This window comes from Salvelinus namaycush, unplaced genomic scaffold (genome assembly GCF_016432855.1).
Source record: "Salvelinus namaycush isolate Seneca unplaced genomic scaffold, SaNama_1.0 Scaffold11, whole genome shotgun sequence".
Taxonomy (NCBI): domain Eukaryota; kingdom Metazoa; phylum Chordata; class Actinopteri; order Salmoniformes; family Salmonidae; genus Salvelinus; species Salvelinus namaycush.
Genome location: NW_024057786.1, coordinates 761,778 through 788,404, shown reverse-complemented (window position 1 = coordinate 788,404; position 26,627 = coordinate 761,778). Strand labels below are relative to the sequence as shown.

The 26,627-nt window shown below is 44.5% G+C and overlaps 2 protein-coding genes across 4 annotated transcripts in view; one reads left to right on the top strand and one right to left on the bottom strand.

Moving 5' to 3' along the window:
* LOC120035714 overlaps window positions 1-26,627 on the bottom strand; it is a 359,237-nt gene that overhangs the window by 109,156 nt on the left and 223,454 nt on the right. The window lies entirely within an intron of this gene.
* The window catches only part of LOC120035716 (tripartite motif-containing protein 16-like), a 213,964-nt gene continuing 198,299 nt past the window's right edge, over window positions 10,963-26,627 (top strand). Inside the window, exons 1-6 of one of the 2 annotated variants that reach the window (XM_038982282.1) lie at window positions 10,969-11,598; window positions 12,022-12,117; window positions 19,168-19,401; window positions 19,640-19,799; window positions 19,908-19,967; window positions 20,204-21,445. In XM_038982282.1, coding sequence (XP_038838210.1) covers window positions 11,002-11,598; window positions 12,022-12,117; window positions 19,168-19,401; window positions 19,640-19,799; window positions 19,908-19,967; window positions 20,204-20,712 — 1,656 coding nt within the window. In that variant the 5' untranslated portion in view covers window positions 10,969-11,001 and the 3' untranslated portion in view covers window positions 20,713-21,445. Of the gene's footprint in view, window positions 11,599-12,021; window positions 12,118-19,167; window positions 19,402-19,639; window positions 19,800-19,907; window positions 19,968-20,203; window positions 21,446-26,627 lie in introns of those variants that run through there. The other variant, XR_005474262.1, reaches the window with a different exon arrangement.

The following is a 26,627-nucleotide window of genomic DNA, read 5'->3' as shown; positions in this document are numbered from 1 at the left end:
GTCGAGGGTGCAACAAGTCAGCACCTCAGGAGTAAATGTCAGTTGGCTTTTCATAGCCGATCATTAAGAGTATCTCTACCGCTCCTGCGGTCTCTAGAGAGTTGAAAACAGCAGGTCTGGGACAGGTAGCACGGTGAACAGGTCAGGGTTCCACAGCCGCAGGCAGAACAGTTGATACTGGAGCAGCAGCACGGCCAGGTGGACTGGGGACAGCAAGGAGTCATCATGCCAGGTAGTCCTGAGGCATGGTCCTAGGGCTCAGGTCCTCCGAGAGAGAGAGAAAAAAGAAAGAAAGAGAGAATTAGAGAGAGCATACTTAAATTCACAAAGGACACCGGATAAAAGAGGAGAAGTACTCCAGATATAACAGACTGACCCTAGCCCCCCGACACATAAACTACTGCAGCATAATTACTGGAGGCTGAGACAGGAGGGGTCAGGAGACACTATAAATATACTAAATATACAGATGATACCCCCGGACAGGGCCAAACAGGCAGGATATAACCCTACCCACATTGCCAAAGCACAGCCCCCACACCACTATTGTGATAACTTCAACCACCAACTTACCATCCTTAGACAAGGCCGAGTATAGCCCACAAAGATCTCCGCCACGTCACAACCCAAGGGGGGGGCGCCAACCCAGACAGGAAGATCACGTCAGTGACTCAACCCACTCAAGGGTCCTAGGGACGGCATGGAAGAGCACCAGTAAGCCAGTGAATCAGCCCTTGTAATAGGGTTAGAGGCAGAGAATCCCAGTGGAGAGAGGGGAACCGGCCAGGCAGAGACAGCAAGGGCGGTTCGTTGCTCCAGAGCCTTTCAGTTCACCTTCACACTCCTGGGCCAGACTACACTCAATCATATGACCCACTGAAGAGATGAGTCTTCAGTAAAGACTTAAAGGTTGAGACCGAGTTTCCATCTCTCACATGTGAAAGCAGACCATTCCATTATAATGGAGCTCTATAGGAGAAAGCAGCCTCCAGCTGTTTGCTTAGAAATTCTCGGGACAATTAGGAGGCCTGCGTCTTGTGACCGTAGCGTACGTGTAGGTATGTACGGCAGGACCAACTCGGAAAGATCGGTAGGGGCAAGCCCATGTAATGCTTTGTAGGTTAGCAGTAAAACTTTGAAATCAGCCCTTGCCTTAACAGGAAGCCAGTGTAGGGAGGCTACCACAGGTGTAATATGATCACATTTTTTGGTTCTAGTCAGGAATCTAGCAGCCGTGTTTAGCACTAACTGAAGTTTATTTAGTGCTTTATCTGGGTAGCCGGAAAGTATAGCATTGCAGTAGTCTAACCTTGTCACGTTCCTGACCTATTTCTGTTAGTTTGTTGTATGTGTTAGTTGGTCAGGACGTGAGTTTGGGTGGGCATTCTATGTTTTCTGTTTCTATGTTGGTTTAAGGGTTGCCTGGTATGGCTCTCAATTAGAGGCAGGTGTTTGGCGTTTCCTCTAATTGAGAGTCATATTTAGGTAGGTTGTTTCACAGTGTTCGTTGTGGGTGGTTGTCTCCTGTGTCAGTGTTTGTCGCACCATACGGGACTGTTCGGTTTGTTTGTACATCGTTCCTTTTGTGTAGTCTATTTTTCCCTGTTCGTGCGTTCTTAGTGTTATATGTAAGTTCGTATAGTTCAGGTTTGTCTACGTTTGTTTTGTTATTTTGTTAATTATTTCAAGTGGTTTCGTTTCGTGTTTTTCCCGTCTTGTTTTATTAAAATTATGTCATCACAACCCGCTGCGCCTTGGTCGAATCACTACTCCTCCTCTTCGGTTGTAGAGGAGGAGGAATACCGTTACAGAACCACCCACCATACCCGGATCAAGCAGCGGGTTAACGGACAACGCAAGAAGGAGGAATGGACATGGGAGGATGTTTTGGACGGTAAAGGTTGCTACACATGGGAGGAGATCCTGGCTGGAAGGGATCGCCTCCCATGGGAACAGCTGGAGGCACTGAGGAGAGCAGAGGCAACCGGAGAAGGGAACCGGCGTTATGAGGGGACGCGTCTAGCACGGAAGCCCGAAAAGCCCGTGAGTACTACCCAAAAATTTCTTGGGGGGGGGCTAAGAGGTAGTGGGCCAAGGGCAGGTAGGAGACCTGCGCCCACTTCCCAGGCTAACCGTGGAGAGCGGGAGTACGGGCAGACACCGTGTTACGCAGTAGAGCGCACGGTGTCTCCTGTACGTGTGCATAGCCCAGTGCGGGTTATTCCATCTCCCCGCACTGGTAGGGCTAGATTGAGCATTGAGCCAAGTGCCATGAAGCCGGCTCTACATATCTGGCCACCAGTACGTCTCCTTGGGCCGGCTTACATGGCACCAGCTTTACGCATGGTGTCCCCGGTTCGCCTACATAGCCCGGTGCGGGTTATTCCACCTCCCCGCACTGGGCGGGCGACGGGGAGCATTCAACCAGGTAAGGTTGGGCAGGCTCAATGCTCAAGGGAGCCAGTACGCTTGCACGGTCCGGTATTTCCGCACTACCTCCCCGCCCCAGCCCAGTACCACCAGTGCCTACACCACGCACCAGGCTTCCAGTGCGTTTCCAGAGCCCTGTTCCTCCTCCACGCACTCTCCCTATGGTGCGTGTCTCCAGTCCAGTGCCTCCAGTTCCGGCACCACGCACTAAGCCACCTGTGCGTCTCCAGAGCCCTGTACACACTGTTCCTTCTCCCCGTACTCGTCCTGATGTGCGTGCACTCAGCCCGGTGCCACCAGTGCCGGTACCACGCACCAGGCCTATAGTGCGCTTCGAGAGGTCAGTGTGCCCTGTCCCTGCTCCCCGCACTAGGCTTGAAGTGCGTGTCTCCAGTCCGGTGCCTCCAGTTCCGGCACCACGCACCAGGCCTACAGTGCGTCTCAGCCGGCCAGAGTCTGCCGTCTGCCCAACGGCGCCTGTACTGTCCGTCTGCCAAGCGCCGCATGAACTGCTCGTCTGTATTGAGCCTTCAAAGCCGCCCGTCTGCCATGAGCCTGCAAAGCCGCCCGTCTGCCATGAGCCTACAGAGCCTTCCGCCAGACAGGAGCCGCTAGAGCCTTCCGCCAGACAGGAGCCGCTAGAGCCTTCCACCAGACAGGAGCAGCCAAAGCCTTCCGCTAGACAGGATCAGTCTGAGCCATCCGTCTCCGCAGCGCCATCTGAGCCATCCGTCTCCGCAGCGCCATCTGAGCCATCCGTCTCCTCAGCGCCGTCTGAGCCATCCGTCTCCTCAGCGCCATCTGAGCCATCCGTCTCCTCAGCGCCGTCTGAGCCATCCGTCTCCTCAGCGCCGTCTGAGCCATCCGTCTCCCCAGCGCCGTCTGAGCCATCCGTCTCCCCAGCGCCGTCTGAGCCATCCGTCTCCCCAGCGCCGTCTGAGCCATCCGTCTGTCCCGAGCCATTAGAGCCGCCCGTCTGTCCCGAGCCGTCAGAGCCGTTAGTCAGTCAGGAGCCGCTAGAGCCATTCGTCAGTCAGGATCTGCCAGAGCCGCCAACCAGACAGGATCTGCCAGAGCCGCCAGCCAGCCATGAGCGTCCAGAGCCGTCAGCCAGCCATGAGCGTCCAGAGCCGTCAGCGAGCCATGAGCGTCCAGAGCCGTCAGCGAGCCATGAGCGTCCAGAGCCGTCAGCCAGCCATGAGCGTCCAGAGCCGTCAGCCAGCCATGAGCGTCCAGAGCCGTCAGCCAGCCATGAGCGTCCAGAGCCGTCAGCGAGCCATGAGCGTCCAGAGCCGTCAGCCAGCCATGAGCGTCCAGAGCCGTCAGCCAGCCATGAGCGTCCAGAGCCGTCAGCCAGCCATGAGCGTCCAGAGCCGTCAGCCAGCCATGAGCGTCCAGAGCCGTCAGCCAGCCATGAGCGTCCAGAGCCGTCAGCCAGCCATGAGCGTCCAGAGCCGTCAGCCAGCCATGAGCGTCCAGAGCCGTCAGCCAGCCATGAGCGTCCAGAGCCGTCAGCCAGTCATGAGCTGCCCCTCAGCCCAGAGCGGCCATTAATCCAGAACTGCCCCTCAGTCCAGAGCTGTCTCTCTGTCCGGAGCTGCCTTTCAGTCCGGAGTTGCCCCTCTATCCTGAGCTACCTCTCTATCCTGAGCTACCTCTCTATCTACCTCTCTATTCTCACCTACCTCTATGTCCTGAGCTACCTTGTCCCGGAGCTGTCCCTTTATTTTGTGTTGCCTATATTAGGTGGGTGGAAGAGAGGGGTGGTCATTCGTAGGGGGAGAAGAAAGCTGGGATTGACTATGGTGGGGTGGGGACCTCGCCCTGAGCCTGAGCCACCACCGTGGTCAGATGCCCACCCAGACCCTCCCCTAAACTTTGTGCTGGTGCGCCCGGAGTTCGCACCTTAAGGGGGGGGTTATGTCACGTTCCTGACCTATTTCTGTTAGTTTGTTGTATGTGTTAGTTGGTCAGGACGTGAGTTTGGGTGGGCATTCTATGTTTTCTGTTTCTATGTTGGTTTAAGGGTTGCCTGGTATGGCTCTCAATTAGAGGCAGGTGTTTGGCGTTTCCTCTAATTGAGAGTCATATTTAGGTAGGTTGTTTCACAGTGTTCGTTGTGGGTGGTTGTCTCCTGTGTCAGTGTTTGTCGCACCATACGGGACTGTTCGGTTTGTTTGTACATCGTTCCTTTTGTGTAGTCTATTTTTCCCTGTTCGTGCGTTCTTAGTGTTATATGTAAGTTCGTATAGTTCAGGTTTGTCTACGTTTGTTTTGTTATTTTGTTAATTATTTCAAGTGGTTTCGTTTCGTGTTTTTCCCGTCTTGTTTTATTAAAATTATGTCATCACAACCCGCTGCGCCTTGGTCGAATCACTACTCCTCCTCTTCGGTTGTAGAGGAGGAGGAATACCGTTACAAACCTAGAAGTAACAAATGCATGGATTCATTTTTCTGCATCATTTTTGGACAGAAAGTGTCGGAGTTTTGCAATGTTACGTAGATTGAAAAAAGCTGTCCTTGAAACATTCTTGATATGTTCGTCAAAAGAGAGATCAGGGTCCAGAGTAACGCCGAGGTCCTTCACATTTTTATTTGAGACGACTGTACAACCATCAAGATTAATTGTCAGATTCAACAGAAGATCTCTTTGTTTCCTGGGACCTAGAACAAGCTTCTCTGTTTTGTCCGAGTTTAAAAGTAGAAAGTTTGCAGCCTTCCACTTCCTTATGTCTGAATCGCAGGCTTCTAGCAAGGGCAATTTTGGGGCTTCACCATGTTTCATTGAAATGTACAGCTGTGTGTCATCCGCATAGCAGTGAAAGTTAACATTATGTTTTCGAATGACATCCCCAAGAGGTAAAATATATAGTGACAACAATAGAGGTTCTAGAACGGAACATTGAGGAACACCAAAATGTACAGTTGATTTGTCAGAGGACAAACCATTCACAGAGACAAACTGATATCTTTCCGACAGATAAGATCTAAACCAGGCCAGACCTTGTCCGTGTAGACCAATTTGTGTTTCCAATCTCTCCAAAAGAATGTGGTGATCAATGGTATCAAAAGCAGCACTAAGGTCTAGGAGGATGAGAACAGATGCAGAGCCTCGGTCTGACGCCATTAAAAGGTCATTTTCCACCTTCACAAGTGCAGTCTCAGTGCTATGACGGGGTCTAAAACCAGACTGAAGCATGTCGTATACATTGTTTATCTTCAGGAAGGCAGTCAGTTGCTGTGCAACAGTTTTTTTTTAAATGTTTGAGAGGAATGGAAGATTCGATATAGGCCAATAGTTTTTTATATTTTCTGGGTCAAGGTTTGGATTTTTCAAGAGAAAAAGCCACTTTTTGTGAGTTTGGTACACATCCGGTGGATAGAGAGCCATTTTATGTTCAACATAGGAGGGCCAAGCACAGGAAGCAGCTGTAACGTTTGTCGTCGAAAGGAGACCAAGGTGCAGCGTGTTCATGATTCTTTATTTACTCAGAACACCAAACAAAACAACAAAATAATAACGAACGTTACGTTCTGCATGCTTCACAGAGCTAACAAAAAACAAGATCCCACAAACACCAAAAGGAGAATGACAACTTATAGTGATCCCCAATCAGAGACAAGGATAAACAGCTGCCTCTGATTGGGAACCACACTCGGCAAAAAACTAAGAAATAGAAAACATAGAAATAAAGAAACTAGAATGCCCACCCTAGTCACACCCTGGCCTAACCAAAATAGAGAATAAAAGCCTCTCTATGGCCGGGGCGTGACAGCAGCTCTTTCAGTAGTTTAGTTGTAATAGGGTCCGGCATGCAGCTCGAAGGTTTAGAGGCCATGATTATTTTCATCATTGTGTCAAGAGATATAGTACTAAAACACTTAAGTGTCTCTCTTGATTCTAGGTCCTGGCAGAGTTGTGCAGACTCAGGACAACTGACCTTTGGAGATATACGCAGATTTAAAGAGGAGTCCGTAATTTGCTTTCTAATGATCATGATTTTTTCCTCAAAGAAGTTCATGAATTTATTACTGCTGAAGTGAAAGCCATCCTCTCTTGGGGAATGCTGCTTTTTAGTTAGCTTTGCGACAGTATCCAAAATAAATTTTGGATTGTTCTTATTTTCCTCAATTAAGTTGGAAAAGTAGGATGATCGAGCAGCAGTGAGGGCTCTTCGATACTGCACGGTACTGTCTTCCCAAGCTAGTCGGAAGACTCCAGTTTGGTGTGGCGCCATTTCAGTTTCAATTTTCTGGAAGCTTGCTTCAGAGCTCGGTTATTTTCTGTATACCAGGGAGCTAGTTTCTTATGACAAATGTTTTTAGTTTTTAGGGGTGCAACTGCATCTAGGGTATTGCTCAAGGTTAAATTGAGTTCCTCAGTTAGGTGGTTAACTGATTTTTGTCCTCTGACGTCCTTGGGTAGGCAGAGGGAGTCTGGAAGGGCATAAAGGAATCTTTGGGCCTACCTTTCCACCCCAGACAGAGTGGGTATACCTTTCCACCCCAGACAGAGTGGGCCTACCTTTCCACCCCAGACACAGTGGGCCTACCTTTCCACCCCAGACAGAGTGGGCCTACCTTTCCACCCCAGACAGAGTGGGCAGAACAATACAGTAATATTTAAGCTTTAACTTCCGTGGCTTAACCCAACTAGAGACGGTCACAAGTGTTTCCCTAAAAGCTGACTGGGTTTAAACATATTCTATTTTACAGGAAGTTAATAGCTCAATCAACTGATAGCGACATAATTAGATTACTTTCCAAGCAAAGTGTATTTTTTGTCTCCTCGGCAATAGAAGGTTGTAGCTCAGCCAATGAATGTCATAGAATCTTAGTGTCCCCATATGCATTCAGACTCACGTCTTTCCCGGGTATTTAACAGTTTATTTATGGCATAAAGCATAGTGGACCAAAGCGCTGTAATACAGTGCCTCGCAAAAGTATTCACCCCCCTTGGCGTTTTTCCTATTTTGTTGCCTTACAACCTGTAATTTAAATGGATTTTTATTTCGATTTGAAGTAATGGACAAACACAAAATAGTGAAATGAAAAAAATTACTTGTTTCAAAAAAATCAAAAAAATCAAACCTGGAAAAGTGGTGGGTGCATATTTATTCACCCCCTTTGCTATGAAGCCCCTAAATAAGATCTGGTGCAACCAATTACCTTCAGAAGTCACATAAGTAATTAAAATAGGGGGTGCTATTTGCACTTTGTAATAATTTCGTTCCCAAATTAAACTGCCTCGTACTCAATTCTTGCTCGTACAATATGCATATTATTATTACTATTGGATAGAAAACAATCTCTAGTTTCTAAAACCGTTTGAATTATTTCTCTGAGTGGAACAGAACTCATTCTGCAGCACATTTCCTGTCAGGGAGTGAGATTTCAGAAATCGAGGTCCCTGTTCTGAGGTCAGTTTATAAGTCCCCATGTAAGCCATCGGGCTACATGCACTGCATACGTCTTCCTCTAGATGTCAGTAAGCGGTGAGAATTTGAATGGAGTGGATTGCGCAATCTGGGGCCCTATATAAGACCGTGGAACGGAAGTACCGTTCTTTTCAACGGTGCGCCTCGCGCAAGAGCGACATCACAATGGCGTCCTGCAAAGCTTTCGTTTTAGCAGTTCTATATCTCCGGTCATGTTTTTATTCGTTATAGTTGTTAAAGACATCATAAGGTAGTTAATTTAAACCGACGTATAGCAGTTTATAGCAGTTTATTGCGATTTTCTGGGATTTCTTTGTGACGCCCTATCAGGAGTTGGACACCTCTCCTGCACATGGCTAACGTTAGCGGCTATTTCGACAGGACAAGAGCACATCTTTCAACCAAAAGACGATTGTTCTGGAGAAAGGACACCTTGCCCAAGATTCTGATGGAAGCTCAGCTAAAAGTAAGCAGTCTTTATGCTGTTAATTCGTACTTATGTTGACAAATGTCAAATAATAATTCCGCCATGAATTATGGTGCGGTCTCGCTTTAGCGCACGCTGTATTGCGCAGTAACGTTAATTTTAAAAATCTAACACAGCGATTGCATTAAGAACTAATTTGTCTTTCATTTGCTGTCCAACTTGTATTTTTTAGTCAAGTTTATGAATAGTTTTCGATTAGAATAGGTGCCTCTCCAAGATGGCGCCGGACAGATTGCTTGAAGTTTTGGCCACTAATCACATTGTATAACCACGATTTGTGCCGCTAAATATGCAAATTTTCGAACAAACTCTATATGCATTGTGTAATATGATGTTATAGGACTGTCATCTGAAGAATTCTGAGAAGGTTAGTGAAAAAATTAATATATTTTGGTGGTTTATACGTTATCGCTATTTTTGGCTTGAATCAATGCTGTTGTGATGTTTGCTATTGTGGTAAGCTAATATAACGTTATATTGTGTTTTCGCTGTAAAACACTTAGAAAATCTGAAATATTGTCTGGATTTACAAGATCTGTGTCTTTCATTTGCTGTACGCTGTGTATTTTTAAGAAATGTTTTATGATGAGTAATTAGGTAATACACGTTGCTCTCTGTAGTTATTCTAGTCGCTTTGGTGAGAGTTGTGATGGTGGCTGCAATGGTAAACTATGATTTATACCTGAAATATGCAAATTTTTCTAACAAAACATATGCTATACAATAAATATGTTATCAGACTGTCATCTGATGAAGTTGTTTCTTGGTTAGTGGCTATTTATATCTTTATTTGGTCGAATTTGTGATAGCTACTGATGGAGTAAAAAACTGGTGGAGTAAAAAAAGTGGTGTCTTTTGCTAACGTGGTTAGCTAATAGATTTACATATTGTGTCTTCCCTGTAAAACATTTTAAAAATCAGAAATGATGGCTGGATTCACAAGATGTGTATCTTTCATCTGGTGTCTTGGACTTGTGATTTAATGATATTTAGATGCTAGTATTTACTCGTGACTTTATGCTAGGCTATGCTAGTCAGCTTTTTTACTGATGGGGGTGCTCCCGGATCCGGGTTTGGGAGGAATTAGAGGTTAAATAAATAAATTAAAGTCCACCTGTGGGCAATCTAAGTGTCACATGATCTGTCACATGATCTCAGTATATACACCTGTTCTGAAAGGCCCCAGAGTCTGCAACACCACTAAGCAAGGGGCACCACCAAGCAAGCGGCACAATGAAGACCAAGGAGCTCTCCATACAGGTCAGGGACAAAGTAGTGGAGAAGTACAGATCAGGGTTGGGTTATGAAAAAATATTAGAAACTTTGAAGATCCCCACGGAGCACCATTAAATCCATTATTATGAAATTGAAAGAATATGGCACCACAACAAACCTGCCAAGAGAGGGCCGCCCACCAAAACTCACGGACCAGGCAAGGAGGGCATTAATCAGAGAAGCAACAAAGAGACCAAAGATAACCCTGAAGGAGCTGCAAAGCTCCACGGCGGAGATTGGAGTATCTGTCCATAGGACCACTTTTAAGCCGTACACTTCACAGAGCTGGGCTTTACGGAAGAGTGGCCAGAAAAATGCCATTGCTTAAAAATAAAATAAGCAAACACATTTGGTGTTTGCCAAAAGGCATGTGGGAGACTCCCCGAACATATGGAAGAATGTACTCTGGTCATCATGATCAATCTGGCCATCAAGGAAAACGCTATGTCTGGCACAAACCCAACACCTCTAATTACCCCGAGAACACCATCCCCACAGTGAAGCATGGTGGTGGCAGCATCATGCTGTGGGGATGTTTTTTATTGGGAGGGACTGGGAAACTGGTCAGAATTGAAGGAATGATGGATGGTGCTAAATACATGACATTTCTTGAGGGAAACCTGTTTCAGTCTTCCAGAGATGTGAGACTGGGACGGAGGTTCACCTTCCAGCAGGACAATGACACAAAGCATACTGCTAAAGCAACACTCGAGTGGTTTAAGAAGAAACATTTAAATGTCTTGGAATGGCCTAGTCAAAGCCCAGACCTCAATCCAATTGAGAATCTGTGGTATGACTTAAAGATTGCTGTACACCAGCAGAACCCATCCAACTTGAAGGAGCTGGAGCAGTTTTGCCTTGAAACATGGGAAAAAATCCCAGTGGCTAGATGTGCCAAGCTCATAGAGACATATCCCAAGGGTCTTGCAGATGTAATTGCAGCAAAAGGTGGGTCTACAGAGTATTGACTTTGGGGGGTGAATAGTTATGCACACTCCAGTTTATAGTTTTTTTCTCTTATTTCTTGTTTGTTTCACAATAAAAAACTATTTGCATCTTCAAAGTGGTAGACATGTTGTGTAAATCAAATGATACACAACTTTTACCCTTTATATATTCTAACCACTCTATTTAATATTTAATATTAAGGGTCCTAACCTAGGAACTAAAATATGTCTCTCCTTCTCGACGTTGCCTGCAGTTTTCTCTCTCTCCCTCCCTCTAACCCCTCCCTCCCTCCTTCCCTCCCTCTAAACTCACCTATCTGGCAGAACCAGAAAGTCCATACCTCCCAAAAACAAACTTCTGTGGAAACAAAACGTATCTGAGTCTCTATGTCGTCTGTCTGTGTGAGAGTGAACAACAGTCAAAATGGCTCAGCAGGGAGTTCTGCTGGACCAGGACCAGTTCTGTTGTTCTGTCTGTCTGGATCTACTGAAGGAACCAGTCACCATCCCCTGTGGACACAATTACTGTAGAATCTGTATTGAGGGCTGCTGGGATCAGGATGTTCTGAAAGGGGTCTATAGCTGTCCTCAGTGCAGACATACCTTCACTCCAAGGCCAACTCTGATGAAAAATAACATGTTGGCTGAGGTGGTGGAGAAACTGAAGAAGACAGGACTCCAGGCTGCTCCCCCTCCTGCTCTGTGCTATGCTGGACCTGGAGATGTGGCGTGTGATTTCTGCACTGGGACCAGAAAGCAGAAAGCCATCATGTCCTGTCTGGTGTGTCTGGCCTCTTACTGTGAGACTCACCTCCAACCTCACTATGAATTTCCTGCTTTGAAGAAGCACAAGCTGGTCAAAGCCACCGCACAACTACAGGAGAAGATCTGCTCTCATCATGACAAACTGCTGGAGGTTTACTGTCGTACCGATCAGCAGTGTATCTGTTATCTGTGTACAATGGATGAACATAAAGGCCATGATACAGTGTCAGCTGCAGCAGAGAGGACTGAGAAACAGGTAAGACCAGAACAACTTGTTGGTGACTGTCTGATAAACAAAGAATTAAAGATACAGTAGGAACTAAATCTGTTTGAATATGAGATCATTCAAATGAATTGGATCCACAAATATGAACACAAACCTTGATTATATAGATATGTTAACCCAGATTCTCCAAATGTATCACCATTTTCTAAAGTCCAACACTATTATCATTCTGAATGGCCTTTTATGAGTCCAAAGTTCAGTCTCAACCCCTTGATACATGTAGGCCCATCATAAAAACTATAATCATTCACATAGCAACATAATATCATATTGTAAAGGGACTTCCTCAGGATTGTAGACCTTCCTCTCTATGGGTCCTATGTCACATTACTATACTATTGATCTACTGGACTAATAAAGCTTGATAGCTCATTGAAGAGTGATTCTCCACAGAGGCAGCTGGGGATGAGTCAGCAGAAGGTCCAGCAGAGATTCCAGGAGAGACAGAAGGAGCTGAAGAATCTCCAAAAAGCTGTGAAGTCTCTCAAGGTGAGTATTGTTGACCAGAGGAGACACACCATTTCACTTCTCTCCTCCAATCAGAGAGAGGGAGAGAGGGACCCCTATCCAATCCCACTGTTGAGAACAGGCTGTCTTGACCCCTTTCAGAGAATAGACTGTTTAATGTAAACGACGGGATATGAACCCAGGTCTACCGCGGGAGAAACCAACATCTTGACCGTTACACCAAGAGGACATTCCCTATTGGACCGACACTGATTTAGAAGTAGCAGGCGGGGCTACCTCATCACATAACCATGAGTAACCATGACTGACTCATGTCCCCTATACATTAACATGGAGCTCTCTCTCTCTCTATTCTATTCAAAGATCTTTATTGGCATGGGAAACATATCTTTACTATGCCAAAGCAAGTGAAGTAGATACTAAACAATCATGAATGAACATTACTCAACATTTATTTTCAAAAGAATAGAGACATTTCTAATGTTATAATTCAAGTGCAAACAGAGTGAGTCGTGCACCAGACTGAGTTCTGGAGGTGAAATGGAAATGAATGAGGGAGAGTTAAGTGAGGTAGAAGGTGTGGTGAAGAGTTCAGAACCAGAGAAGTATTTGGTCATACGAGATTTGACTTCAGAAGAGTTACATGGTGTGTTGAGTGGTGGTGTCCCGTCCTCCCAGGTCGTTGGCATGGTGCAGGAGCAGATAGGGTCAAAGTAGTGGAATGGGGTAGTGGGTTTTTAATGAGTGTAGGGTTAGTTGGCATGGTGCAGGAGCAGATAGGGTCAAAGTAGTGGAATGGGGTAGTGGGTTTTTAATGAGTGTAGGGTTAGTTGTCATGGTGCAGGAGCAGATAGGGTCAAAGTAGTGGAATGGGGTAGTGGGTTTTTAATGAGTGTAGGGTTAGTTGGCATGGTGCAGGAGCAGATAGGGTCAAAGTAGTGGAATGGGGTAGTGGGTTTTTAATGAGTGTAGGGTTAGTTGACCGTTACACCAAGGAAAAATAGAACGAGACAATCATTTGTGCCAGGTGTGATATCCCTCTTAAATAGCTTGGGCAAATGTTCCCATTGACCTTTAAGGCCAGCAGGCTAGTCTTTGTTTTAAATGTTTTAAATGTTTTAAATGTTTTATTTTTTTAAATTTCTTATTTCTTACTATAATTTTTTTTTTTATTGGTGCGTGACTGTTATTGAAAGTTGTATTGTCAATCTTGTTTTGTATTTAACGCCACTTTAAATGTGTACATGACACTGCAACAAAATTTCCCCATGGGGACAATAAAGTAAGTAAGTAAGTAAGTAAGTAAGTTGTCATGGTGCAGGAGCAGATAGGGTCAAAGTAGTGGAATGGGGTAGTGGGTTTTTAATGAGTGTAGGGTTAGTTGGCATGGTGCAGGAGCAGATAGGGTCAAAGTAGTGGAATGGGGTAGTGGGTTTTTAATGAGTGTAGGGTTAGTTGGCATGGTGCAGGAGCAGATAGGGTCAAAGTAGTGGAATGGGGTAGTGGGTTTTTAATGAGTGTAGGGTTAGTTGGCATGGTGCAGGAGCAGATAGGGTCAAAGTAGTGGAATGGGGTAGTGGGTTTTTAATGAGTGTAGGGTTAGTTGGCATGGTGCAGGAGCAGATAGGGTCAAAGTAGTGGAATGGGGTAGTGGGTTTTTAATGACTGTAGGGTTAGTTGGCATGGTGCAGGAGCAGATAGGGTCAAAGTAGTGGAATGGGGTAGTGGGTTTTTAATGAGTGTAGGGTTAGTTGGCATGGTGCAGGAGCAGATAGGGTCAAAGTAGTGGAATGGGGTAGTGGGTTTTTAATGAGTGTAGGGTTAGTTGGCATGGTGCAGGAGCAGATAGGGTCAAAGTAGTGGAATGGGGTAGTGGGTTTTTAATGAGTGTAGGGTTAGTTGGCATGGTGCAGGAGCAGATAGGGTCAAAGTAGTGGAATGGGGTAGTGGGTTTTTAATGAGTGTAGGGTTAGTTGGAATGGTGTTACTTTGTATTATTATAATTTCCCCTTTTCCCATTTTGTATCACAAAGTAAAATAGATTTATATTATAGTCCAGTTGGGGGCGGTAATGCAACATATTGGATGCCAACCATCGTTAAACTCCAAAGAAGAAGAAAGGTTATATTATGTTTATGTACAGTGTTGTAACGATGTCTCTCTCTCTCTCATTCCATCACTTTCGTGGTAGTTGGTTGTGTGGGTCTCTGGTTATGAATGGGGTGCTGACAGACAATGGTTGATGGATATTTATAGAGCTCTGATCAGGACAACAATTGATTACAGGTGTATAGTTTATGGAACAGCAGCAAAGACTTGTCTTCAGAAGCTGGACAGAATCCAGTATATAGCTTTAAGGATATGTATTGGTGCATTTAAACCAACATCTGTATGTGTCTTACTAGTGGAGGCAGGTGAGATGCCTTTGGATATACGGCATAATAAATTGTCATTAGCTTATTGGGTTGAAAGGCTGTGAGGTTGAGCATCCCACTGCTACTGTTCTAGATGACTGTTGGGAATATACTAGTAGACAAGGCAGTGGTTTTGGTTGGACAGTTGGAAAGCTTGCTGATGAGAGTGGTTTGAGGGAGTTGGAGGTTGGCCCTTCTGTGGTGATAGGGGATGTTCCTCCATGGTTACACCAGATCCTGTTGTTGATCTAACCCTGGTAGACAAAAGGAAAGATTGGTCAGAAGTCAGTGATGAAGGGAAACTGGTTGATAATTACATTGGTAGAAGTTACTATGCTTTTTGACCTCTTTTCCCAGATGGATCCAAGGACCCAGATAGTGGGCACACAGGAGCAGGCGTTTACCTTCCAGAATTTGATGTGCAGATATGTAGAAGACTAACAGATGAACTGTCAGTACCCTCAGTTGAACTGTTGGTGATAATAGTTGCCCTCCAGTGGGTGGAGGACGTACAACCTGTTAGAATTACAGTATGCTCATATTCTCTGTCTGTATTGAATAGTTTATCATCTGGTAAATCTAGTAGGAGTGACCTACTAAATCAAATCAAATTGTATTTGTCACATGCACCGAATACAACAGGTGTAGACCTTACTGTAAAATGCTGAATACAACAGGTGTAGTAGACCTTACAGTGAAATGCTGAATACAACAGGTGTAGTAGACCTCACAGTGAAATGCTGAATACAACAGGTGTAGACCTTACAGTGAAATGCTGAATACAACAGGTGTAGACCTTGCAGTGAAATGCTGAATACAACAGGTGTAGTAGACCTTACAGTGAAAATGCTGAATACAACAGGTGTAGTAGACCTTACTGTGAAATGCTGAATACAACAGGTGTAGACCTCACAGTGAAATGCTGAATACAACAGGTGTAGACCAAACAGTGAAATACTGAATACAACAGGTGTAGACCTTACAGTGAAATGCTGAATACAACAGGTGTAGACCTTACAGTGAAATGCTGAATACAACAGGTGTAGACTTTACAGTGAAATGCTGAATACAACAGGTGTAGACCTTACAGTGAAATGCTGAATACAACAGGTGTAGTAGACCTTACAGTGAAATGCTGAATACAACAGGTGTAGACCTCACAGTGAAATGCTGAATACAACAGGTGTAGACCAAACAGTGAAATGCTGAATACAACAGGTGTAGACCTTACAGTGAAATGCTGAATACAACAGGTGTAGTAGACCTCACAGTGAAATGCTGAATACAACAGGTGTAGTAGACCTTACAGTGAAATGCTGAATACAACAGGTGTAGACCTCACAGTGAAATGCTGAATACAACAGGTGTAGTAGACCTCACAGTGAAATGCTGAATACAACAGGTGTAGACCTCACAGTGAAATGCTGAATACAACAGGTGTAGACCAAACAGTGAAATGCTGAATACAACAGGTGTAGACCTTACAGTGAAATGCTGAATACAACAGGTGTAGTAGACCTCACAGTGAAATGCTGAATACAACAGGTGTAGACCAAACAGTGAAATGCTGAATACAGCAGGTGTAGACCTTACAGTGAAATGCTTACTTAAGAGCCCCTAACCAACAATGCAGTTAAAAAAAATACGGATAAGAATAAGAAATAAAATTAACAAGGTATTAAAGAGCAGCAGCAAAATAACAATAGTGAGACTATATACAGGGCGTACCGGTACAGAGTCAATGTGGAGGCTATATACAGGGGGTACCGGTACAGAGTCAATGTGGAGGCTATATACAGGGAGTACCGGTACAGAGTCAATGTGGAGACTATATACAGGGGGTACCGGTACAGAGTCAATGTGGAGGCTATATACAGGGGGTACTGGTACAGAGTCAATGTGGAGGCTATATACAGGGGGTACCGGTACAGAGTCAATGTGGAGGCTATATACAGGGGGTACCGGTACAGAGTCAATATGGAGGCTATATACAGGGTGTACCGGTACAGAGTCAATGTGGAGGCTATATACAGGGGGTACCGGTACAGAGTCAATGTGCTGGGGCACTGGTTAGTTGAGGTAGTATGTACATGTAGGTAGAGTTATTAAAGTGACTATGCATAGATGATAACAACAGAGAGTAGCAGCAGTGTAAAAGAGGGAGGGGGGGGGGGGCAATACAAATAGTCTGGGTAGCCATTTGATTAGATGTTCAGGAGTCTTATGGCTTGGGGGTAGAAGCTGTTTAGGTACCTCTTGAACCTAGACTTGGTGCTCCGGTACCTCTTGCCGTGCAGTAGCAGAGAGAACAGTCTATGACTAGGGTGGCTGGAGACTTTGACAATTTTTAGGGCCTTCCTCTGACACCGCCTGGTATAGAGGTCCTGGATGGCAGGAGGCTTGGCCCCAGTGATGTACTGGGCCATTCGCACTACCCTCTGTAGTGCCTTGTAGTCGGAGGCCAAGCAGCTGCCATACTATTGGAGGTATTAATGTTATTATGGAGAATTGAGAGAATGGGTGTAGTAGTGAGATTCTGCTGGGTCCCAGCACATTCAGGTGTGGAAGGAAATTAAATTGTAGACCAGTTATCTAAAAGAGCTTTGAAACAAGATATAATTGATATTAATGTTCCACTGGGTAGAGGTGAGGCCAAATGTAAGATCAGAGCCATTTTGATAGATGTGTGGCAAAAGAAATGGGACTCTGAGCACAAGGGACGGCATTTACAATGGGGCAAAAAGTATTTAGTCAGCCACCAATTGTGCAAGTTCTCCCACTTAAAAAGATGAGAGAGGCCTGTAATTTTCATCACAGGTACACTTCAACTATGACAGACAAAATGAGAAAAAAAATCCAGAAAATCACATTGTAGGATTTTTTATGAATTTATTTGCAAATTATGGTGGAAAATAAGTATTTGGTCAATAACAAAAGTTTATCTCAATACTTTGTTATATACCCTTTGTTGGCAATGACAGAGGTCAAACGTTTTCTGTAAGTCTTCACAAGGTTTTAGAGTGGATTTAGAAATGGTGTAAACCGTGATTGGACACACTCCAGCACAGTAGGTGGCGCCAGGCACCTTTAACGTTGGTTTGTGGACCGCCATTATATCATAGAAGAAGAAGTTGGTCTGTGAAAGTTTAGTGGTTCCTGAGGGCTACTATTCTTTTTTATTTTGGTTTTCAAGTATTTTCTGAATTTATTAAAGCCAAAGCTAAAGCCCCCCTAAACAATTCAATATATCAGTCAATATATTTTCTCTGTGATTTGTTGTTTTCCCGTCAACCGTTCCATCGCATCTTAACCGTGTTACCGGGCGGGCACTAGGACCCGGGGGAGGCTGCTGCTGCAGAGGCTGCTGCACCGCTAGTGACGTCAGTCCTACTTGTAGCTCATTGTGGTCAACGTCAGCTGTGGCTCGAGACTGCTAGCTAACGGTTAACGGAGAGGAAAAGACTCTGACAGGACACATTCATGTAGATAAGCTATGATGGCAATTTGTGGGAAGTTACAATAGAGAGAGAGACTTTTCACTACTATAGACTTTGGTCAGAATCAAAGCTTTGTTAACCAATACGTTTTTATTTGAGGCTGCCGGTAAGTTACAGTGTAACAGACGTTGTGAGCTAGCTAACGGTAACGTTAACGGTGTCTTTTAAATTCCACATAAGTTAAGTGGTGATGATATCTAGATAACGTTGTATTTAATGTAGTTTTACTATCTGTGCCAGGCTATAAATGACACAAATGATATCTAGTTAACGTTGTATTTAATGTAGTTTTACTATCTGTGCCAGGCTATAAATGACACAAATGATATCTAGTTAACGTTGTATTTAATGTAGTTTTACTATCTGTGCCAGGCTATAAATGACACAAGGTGTTCTGTACCTGTCTGTCCAGGAGGGAGGAGAGTAGAGCAGGACCAAGAGGTGTTCTGTACCTGTCTGTCCAGGAGGGAGGAGAGTAGAGCAGGACCAAGAGGTGTTCTGTACCTGTCTGTCCAGGAGGGAGGAGAGTAGAGCAGGACCAAGAGGTGTTCTGTACCTGTCTGTCCAGGAGGGAGGAGAGTAGAGCAGGACCAAGAGGTGTTCTGTACCTGTCTGTCCAGGAGGGGGGAGAGTAGAGCAGGACCAAGAGGTGTTCTGTACCTGTCTGTCCAGGAGGGAGGAGAGTAGAGCAGGACCAAGAGGTGTTCAGTACCTGCCTGTCCAGGAGGGAGGAGAGTAGAGCAGGACCAAGAGGTGTTCTGTACCTGTCTGTCCAGGAGGGAGGAGAGTAGAGCAGGACCAAGAGGTGTTCTGTACCTGTCTGTCCAGGAGGGAGGAGAGTAGAGCAGGACCAAGAGGTGTTCTGTACCTGTCTGTCCAGGAGGGAGGAGAGTAGAGCAGGACCAAGAGGTGTTCTGTACCTGTCTGTCCAGGAGGGAGGAGAGTAGAGCAGGACCAAGAGGTGTTCTGTACCTGTCTGTCCAGGAGGGAGGAGAGTAGAGCATTACCAAGAGGTGTTCTGTACCTGCCTGTCCAGGAGGGGGGGACAAGGCCTGGTGGACCTGGAGAGCAGGGTGGCAGCGTTCTGATTCAATGGGGTGCAGAGAGGCTACTGTACCTTCTCTCTCGCTCTCTCGCTATCTCTCTCTCTGTCTCTCTAGCGCTCTGCACAGGCAGCAGTGGAGGACAGTGATCAGATCTTTACTGAGCTGATCCGCTCCATTGAGAGAAGGAGCTCTGAGGTGAAGGAGCTGATCAGAGCCCAAGAGAAGGCTCAAGTGAGTCAAGCTGAAGGACTCCTGGAGCAACTGAAGCAGGAGATAGCTGAGCTGAGGAAGAGAAGCACTGAGCTGGAGCAGCTCTCACACACAGAGGATCACATCCATTTTCTCCAGGTAACTAAACTGTCTTGTTACATGTGATATGAAATTAACTTCATGTGAAACTATTCATCTACATCATTATGTTGTCCTGTCTGTCTCTCTGTCCCTGTCTCTCTCTCTCTCTCTCTCTCTCCCTCTCTGTGTCTCTCTCTCTCTCTCTCTCCCTCTCTGTGTCTCTCTCTCTCTCTCTCCCTCTCTCTGTCTCTGTCTCTGTCTCTCTCTCTCTCTCTCTCTCTCTCTCTCTCTCCAGAGTTATCAGTCTCTCTCCAGTATCAGTGTATCTTCAGACTTACCCAGCATCGTTGTCCGTCCTCTTCAGTACTTTGGAGATGTGAGTAAGACTGTGTCTGAACTGAGAGAGAAACTAGAAGACTTCCTTAAAGGAGAATGGACCAAGATCTCCACTACAGGTGTGTTGAAAACAATAAGAACATAAGAACCCTACTAGTCATATACATGTGGAATATGGTCTGATGATAACATTCCCTCTCTCTGTCAATGTGTTTGTGTGTCTGTAGTGAATATAGTGGATGTTGTACTGCCTCCAGAGCCCAAGACCAGAGAACAGTTGTTACAATGTGAGTCTCTTTATTGTGAAGTAACTAACAGTCTCTTTTTACTGACACTCCTAACAATCCCTCTAGAAATATATAGCAATAGTAGATCTAATCAAAGACTGGGTATCTATCTGACTCCTCATATTTCTCTGATTTGATCTCTGCTGTGCTCTAATCAAAGACAGGGTAGATACAGTATCTGACTTAACTTATTGTTCTGACTCCCCTCATTGGTCTCTGCTCTGCTCTTCTCCCAGATTCCTGTCAGCTCACACTGGACCCAAACACAGCATACACATTTCTCTCTCTGTCTGAAGGGAACAGAAAGGTGACCTGTACAGACCAAGTCCAACCATATCCTGACCATCCAGACAGATTCACCAACTACTGTCAGGTTCTGTGTAGAGAGGGTCTGTCTGGACGCTGTTACTGGGAGGTGGAGAGGACTGGTGATGTTATTACAGCAGTCTCATATAAAGACATCAGCAGAACAGGGACAGATGGTGGATTTGGACACAATAACAAGTCCTGGAGTTTACAGTACTATAGTGGTGATTATTGTTTCATACACAATAATGTTGTGACTAAAGTATCAGGCCCTCAGTCCTCCAGAGTAGGAGTGTACCTGGATCACAAGGCAGGTACTCTGTCCTTCTACAGTGTCTCTGACACAATGACCCTCCTCCACAGAGTCCAGACCACATTTACTCAGACCCTCTATCCTGGGTTTATGCTCAATGGTACTGCTGAGCTGGTTAAACTGTAGTAGGGTCCACATAGATACTAGTCATGCTGGTGTAGTCTATAACTATGTAGGAGGTACTGCTGAGCTGGTAAACTGATTTGTTAATAATTAAAATGTAATGTACTTATTTTTTATCAAATACAATGTTTTAATCTTGTACATTTCCATGAATCATGATGTCTGGTGTTGATGTATATTGGTTGTCATTCAGAACCATTGATATGTTTTCTCAGTTGGTTCTCTGTCTCTATGTAATTCTCCTCAGTATCATTGATCAGCTTGTTGGTCCTAATTGATGTGTTCTCTGTCACCTGGAGCTGCATGGAAAATGGTCCAGGAACTAAAGGACAATTCAGGACTAGTCAGCCCACTACAAGCTGGTATCACTTACTTTCTACTAAACTATATGGACTGGTTTCCCAGACACAGATTAATCCTAGTCCAGGACTAAAAAGTATGTTCAATGTAGATGTCCAGGAAACCGTCCCTAAATGTGTCATCTTTCATCCTCCCATACTGCTCAGTCCAGCAACATTAAACCTGTCCAGCAGGTGGTGCTATTGACCAAACAATAAAACCAGCAGATATCTTGACTTGCCACTCAGTATATCAGTAATGTTCAGAATAGTACTTTAATATCATTGGAGATTGATGGTCTTTTTAATCCACTATCCAGAGTCAGGAACAGATGAAGTTAGGTCTGCTACTGTTCAGTGATTAAATATGATTTATGGTGATGGGAAATAATAAAAAAAACACTAAACTTCATCTAGTAATAGTTTTCCTTTGTTATTTATTCCAAGGTGTGTCTTTAACTTGTAAATGTATTGTGTGGAGGTGAGCTAGTGGTGTGGCTGATAGAATAGAATGAAAAGGGAGGAGGGGAGGAAGAGGGGAGGAGTGAAGGGCTGTTCAAGAAACCAGATGAGGAAGATGTTCAGGGGAATTACTGTCTCTGTTCCAAATGGTTCCCTATTCCCTACGTAGTGCACTACGGTGCTTCTGACCAGGTCTAAAGTAGTGTTCTACGTAGGGAATAGGGTGTAGATTTATTACAATATCATGCATTAGTGTTTGGCACAACAATATATTAGATCTCCACCCCCCCACTTCCTGTCTGTCATCCCCCAGTTCTGTTAATACTTCCTCTCATTGAACTGGGCCTCATTCTAAATGGTCACTTTGTATTGATAGTCCATACTGGGCTTTACTATGGTTCTACATACAGTACCTGTATTGATAGTCCATACTGGTCTTTACTATGGTTCTACATACAGTACCTGTATTGATAGTCCATACTGGACTTTACTATGGTTCTACATACAGTATCTGTATTGATAGTCCATACTGGTCTTTACTATGGTTCTACATACAGTATCTGTATTGATAGTCCAAACTGGTCTTTACTATGGTTCTACATACAGTACCTGTATTGATTTTTTATTATAGTTTTTATTTTACCTTTAACACAACACTATAAACACAGATACAGTACAACAATTACATATTACATTAAAAACACAAACATCTTGACTAAAAACAGCTGGCCTAAAAACAATTACAAGTGTTTAAACTCCACCAATGAAACTAGATCATCACATTTTAAAATGTTCAGGAGAGAATTCCAGGACCACGGAGCTGAGTAACTAAAACTATTTCTACCATGACCTGTTCTAATGTTTGGTTCTGTTAGAAGCAAATCAGAATGGGACCGTAATTGATATTTATTTACTGACCTGACTAAAAAAAGAACAGAGATAAAATGTCATTTTACCCAGTATGGCCTTATAAATCAGTGTATACCAGTGTTTAAGACTACTCAAGGTCAATGACGACCAGCCAACAGCGCTGTAGAGATCACAATGATGTGTTAGACGTTTCTGATTGGTAATGAACCTGAGGGCTGCATGATACACTGAATCAAGTGCTCTCAGGGTAGTGGCTGAGGGCTGCATGATACACTGAATCAAGTGCTCTCAGGGTCGTGGCTGAGGGCTGCATGATACACTGAATCAAGTGCTCTCAGGGTAGTGGTTGAGGGCTGCATGATACACTGAATCAAGTGCTCTCAGGGTAGTGGCTGAGGGCTGCATGATACACTGAATCAAGTGCTGTCAGGGTAGTGGCTGAGGGCTGCATGATACACTGAATCAAGTGCTCTCAGGGTAGTGGTTGAGGGCTGCATGATACACTGAATCAAGTGCTCTCAGGGTAGTGGCTGAGGGCTGCATGATACACTGAATCAAGTGCTCTCAGGGTAGTGGCTGAGGGCTGCATGATACACTGAATCAAGTGCTCTCAGGGTCGTTGCTGAGGGCTGCATGATACACTGAATCAAGTGCTCTCAGGGTAGTGGCTGAGGGCTGCATGATACACTGAATCAAGTGCTCTCAGGGTAGTGGCTGAGGGCTGCATGATACACTGAATCAAGTGCTCTCAGGGTAGTGGCTGAGGGCTGCATGATACACTGAATCAAGTGCTCTCAGGGTAGTGGCTGAGGGCTGCATGATACACTGAATCAAGTGCTCTCAGGGTAGTGGTTGAGGGCTGCATGATACACTGAATCAAGTGCTCTCAGGGTAGTGGCTGAGGGCTGCATGATACACTGAATCAAGTGCTCTCAGGGTAGTGGTTGAGGCCTGCATATATATAACATCACTAAAATCTAAAACCGCCAGTAATGTACATCATACCAGCTCCTTCCTGGCATCCAGAGAAAAAACAATCCTTATGCCGGTAATAAAAACCTTTTCTCAACTTGAGCTTCCTTATCAAGTTCTCTAGATGAACAGTGAAGCTCAGCTTGTCATCAACCCACACACCCAAATATAGGTACACTTTGACCTGCTCTATAGTATGTCCAGACAATGTAGCAATGACATGATTAGTAACATGCCTGGCATTTGAAATTTAGAATCAGCTTCAAATCATACAGATTCTGTTGTATGATGTTAAATGCTCTGGGCATTTTCAAAAGCTAAAGATAAACTACTAAAGATAAACTACTAAAGATAAACTACTAAAGATAAACTACTACCACTTGAATAAAGAACAGTATCATCTGCATATAAATGAACATCCGCTGTTTCAATAAGATCCCTAATGTTGTTGATATACAAAATGAACATCCGCTGTTTCAATAAGATCCCCAATGTTTTTGATATACAAAATGAACATATGCTGTTTCAATAAGATCCCCAATGTTGTTGATATACAAAAGGAACAACAGTGGGCCCAAAATAGAACCTTGCGGAACACCTGAGCACACCTCTATGGGACTCAGATTTACAACCATCCTCCATTACACATTGTGTACGATTTGATAGGTAATTAATAAACCAATCTAGAGCATGACCAGTAATTCCACAACATTTTAACCTTTGCATTAACACAGCATGGTCCACGGTGTCAAAAGCCTTCAACAAATCAATAAAGACAGACACACTTGTTGTCAAGAGCACAGTGGATGTCATTTAAAACCTTCAATGTTGCTGAAACAGTGCTGTGGCCAGACCTAAAACCTGACTGCATCCATTTAATATGTTGTTTTCTTGGAGGCCTTCAGCTCCCTACTAACTAAGGACTCCAGTACCTTTGACAGTACAGACGATGTTGATATGGGTCGATAGTTGTCAAGTAGCGAAGGATCTCCACCTTTCAGGAGAGACAATACAGACGATGTTGATATGGGTCGATAGTTGTCAAGTAGCGAAGGATCTCCACCTTTCAGGAGAGGCAGTACAGACGGTGTTGATATGGGTCGATAGTTGTCAAGTAGCGAAGGATCTCCACCTTTCAGGAGAGACAGTACAGACGGTGTTGATATGGGTCGATAGTTGTCAAGTAGCGAAGGATCTCCACCTTTCAGGAGAGACAGTACAGACGATGTTGATATGGGTCGATAGTTGTCAAGTAGCGAAGGATCTCCACCTTTCAGGAGAGGCAGTACAGACGATGTTGATATGGGTCGATAGTTGTCAAGTAGCGAAGGATCTCCACCTTTCAGGAGAGGCAGTACAGACGATGTTGATATGGGTCGATAGTTGTCAAGTAGCGAAGGATCTCCACCTTTCAGGAGAGGCAGTACAGACGATGTTGATATGGGTCGATAGTTGTCAAGTAGCGAAGGATCTCCACCTTTCAGGAGAGACAGTACAGACAATGTTGATATGGGTCGATAGTTGTCAAGTAGCGAAGGATCTCCACCTTTCAGGAGAGGCAGTACAGACGATGTTGATATGGGTCGATAGTTGTCAAGTAGCGAAGGATCTCCACCTTTCAGGAGAGGCAGTACAGACGATGTTGATATGGGTCGATAGTTGTCAAGTAGCGAAGGATCTCCACCTTTCAGGAGAGGCAGTACAGACGGTGTTGATATGGGTCGATAGTTGTCAAGTAGCGAAGGATCTCCACCTTTCAGGAGAGGCAGTACAGACGGTGTTGATATGGGTTGATAGTTGTCAAGTAGCGAAGGATCTCCACCTTTCAGGAGAGGCAGTACAGACGATGTTGATATGGGTCGATAGTTGTCAAGTAGCGAAGGATCTCCACCTTTCAGGAGAGGCAGTACAAAAGCAGATTTCCTTAACGTCTATAGGATACCCGACATTTACACAACTGCTACTGGGAATAATTGATTTGGATCATCCAACATTAGATGAGGAAACAGGGGTGCAAACAGCCCCCGGTTCTTCTTTACGCAGCCCGTCACCATCACGCTATTTTTGAGTCCCCCCAAAAAATGCGTAATAATATTTACACATTAAAACAAAAGTATGTACACTATTTAAAAAAAGCTCATCTTGTGTTTACAGCGGACAGCCCCCCAACAAGAATACCTGAAGCATTATGGACTACATCTGAACGAGGGTAATGAAACAGACGATATTCTACCGTTCTGTACGAATGTCTTTACCATATCTCCAAACAACACAAGAAGAGCAGCTTTAACACACAGATGCACACCCCCTGGAACCTCCAGCCAATCGCTACAACACAAGAAGAGCAGCTTTAACACACAGATACACACCCCCAGGAACCTCCAGCCAATCGCTACAACACAAGAAGAGCAGCTTTAACACACAGATACACACCCCCAGGAACCTCCAGCCAATCGCTACAACACAAGAAGAGCAGCTTTAACACACAGATACACACCCCCTGGAACCTCCAGCCAATCGCTACAACACAAGAAGAGCAGCTTTAACACACAGATACACACCCCCTGGAACCTCCAGCCAATCGCTACATAATCTAGCCCCTAAGACGCATCGCACTACTTTGGCACAAGTGCATCGTGCAGAATCAGCAAGGCCCGAGAAGGGCGCCTGGTCTGAAAATGATTGGATTCAAGAACATGCTCTCTATGGATACGGTATGACCCCATTATACATTTTTTAAAATTAGTTATACATTTTTTGATAGAATATGTTAAAACAATGTCAGATAATGTTTTATTTCAGACTCCATCAATAGCTATACAAACAATGCAGAATCTACAAAGCCAGAGGAAAAGGGCTAGGACCTGCGGTATCCAGGATTCCTTAAAACAGCAGGCATCAAAAACCAGAGGTAATTTAACTATATATATATATTGTTAATATATTAATATATCTGAAATGTATTTGACATTTTTATATAATATATATTTAATTTTTAGTACCCTATTTCGTATATATTTTTCTTTCAGACTCCTCCCAGGCGTATACCACACAGAAGGCTCAATACGTGGAGAGGACGTGGTCGAGGAGGAATTTGGCACCGAGGACATACATAGTAAAACATTGAAGCCTGATCATTTCAACGCTTTAAATGACAATTCTGAGGTAGACGATTTGTTGATGTATGAAGCGGCCAAACAGCTTAATACATCCAATTCTGAGGTAGCATCAATACATCAATACAGTCTAGATCTATCCTTCTGACATAGAGTATGG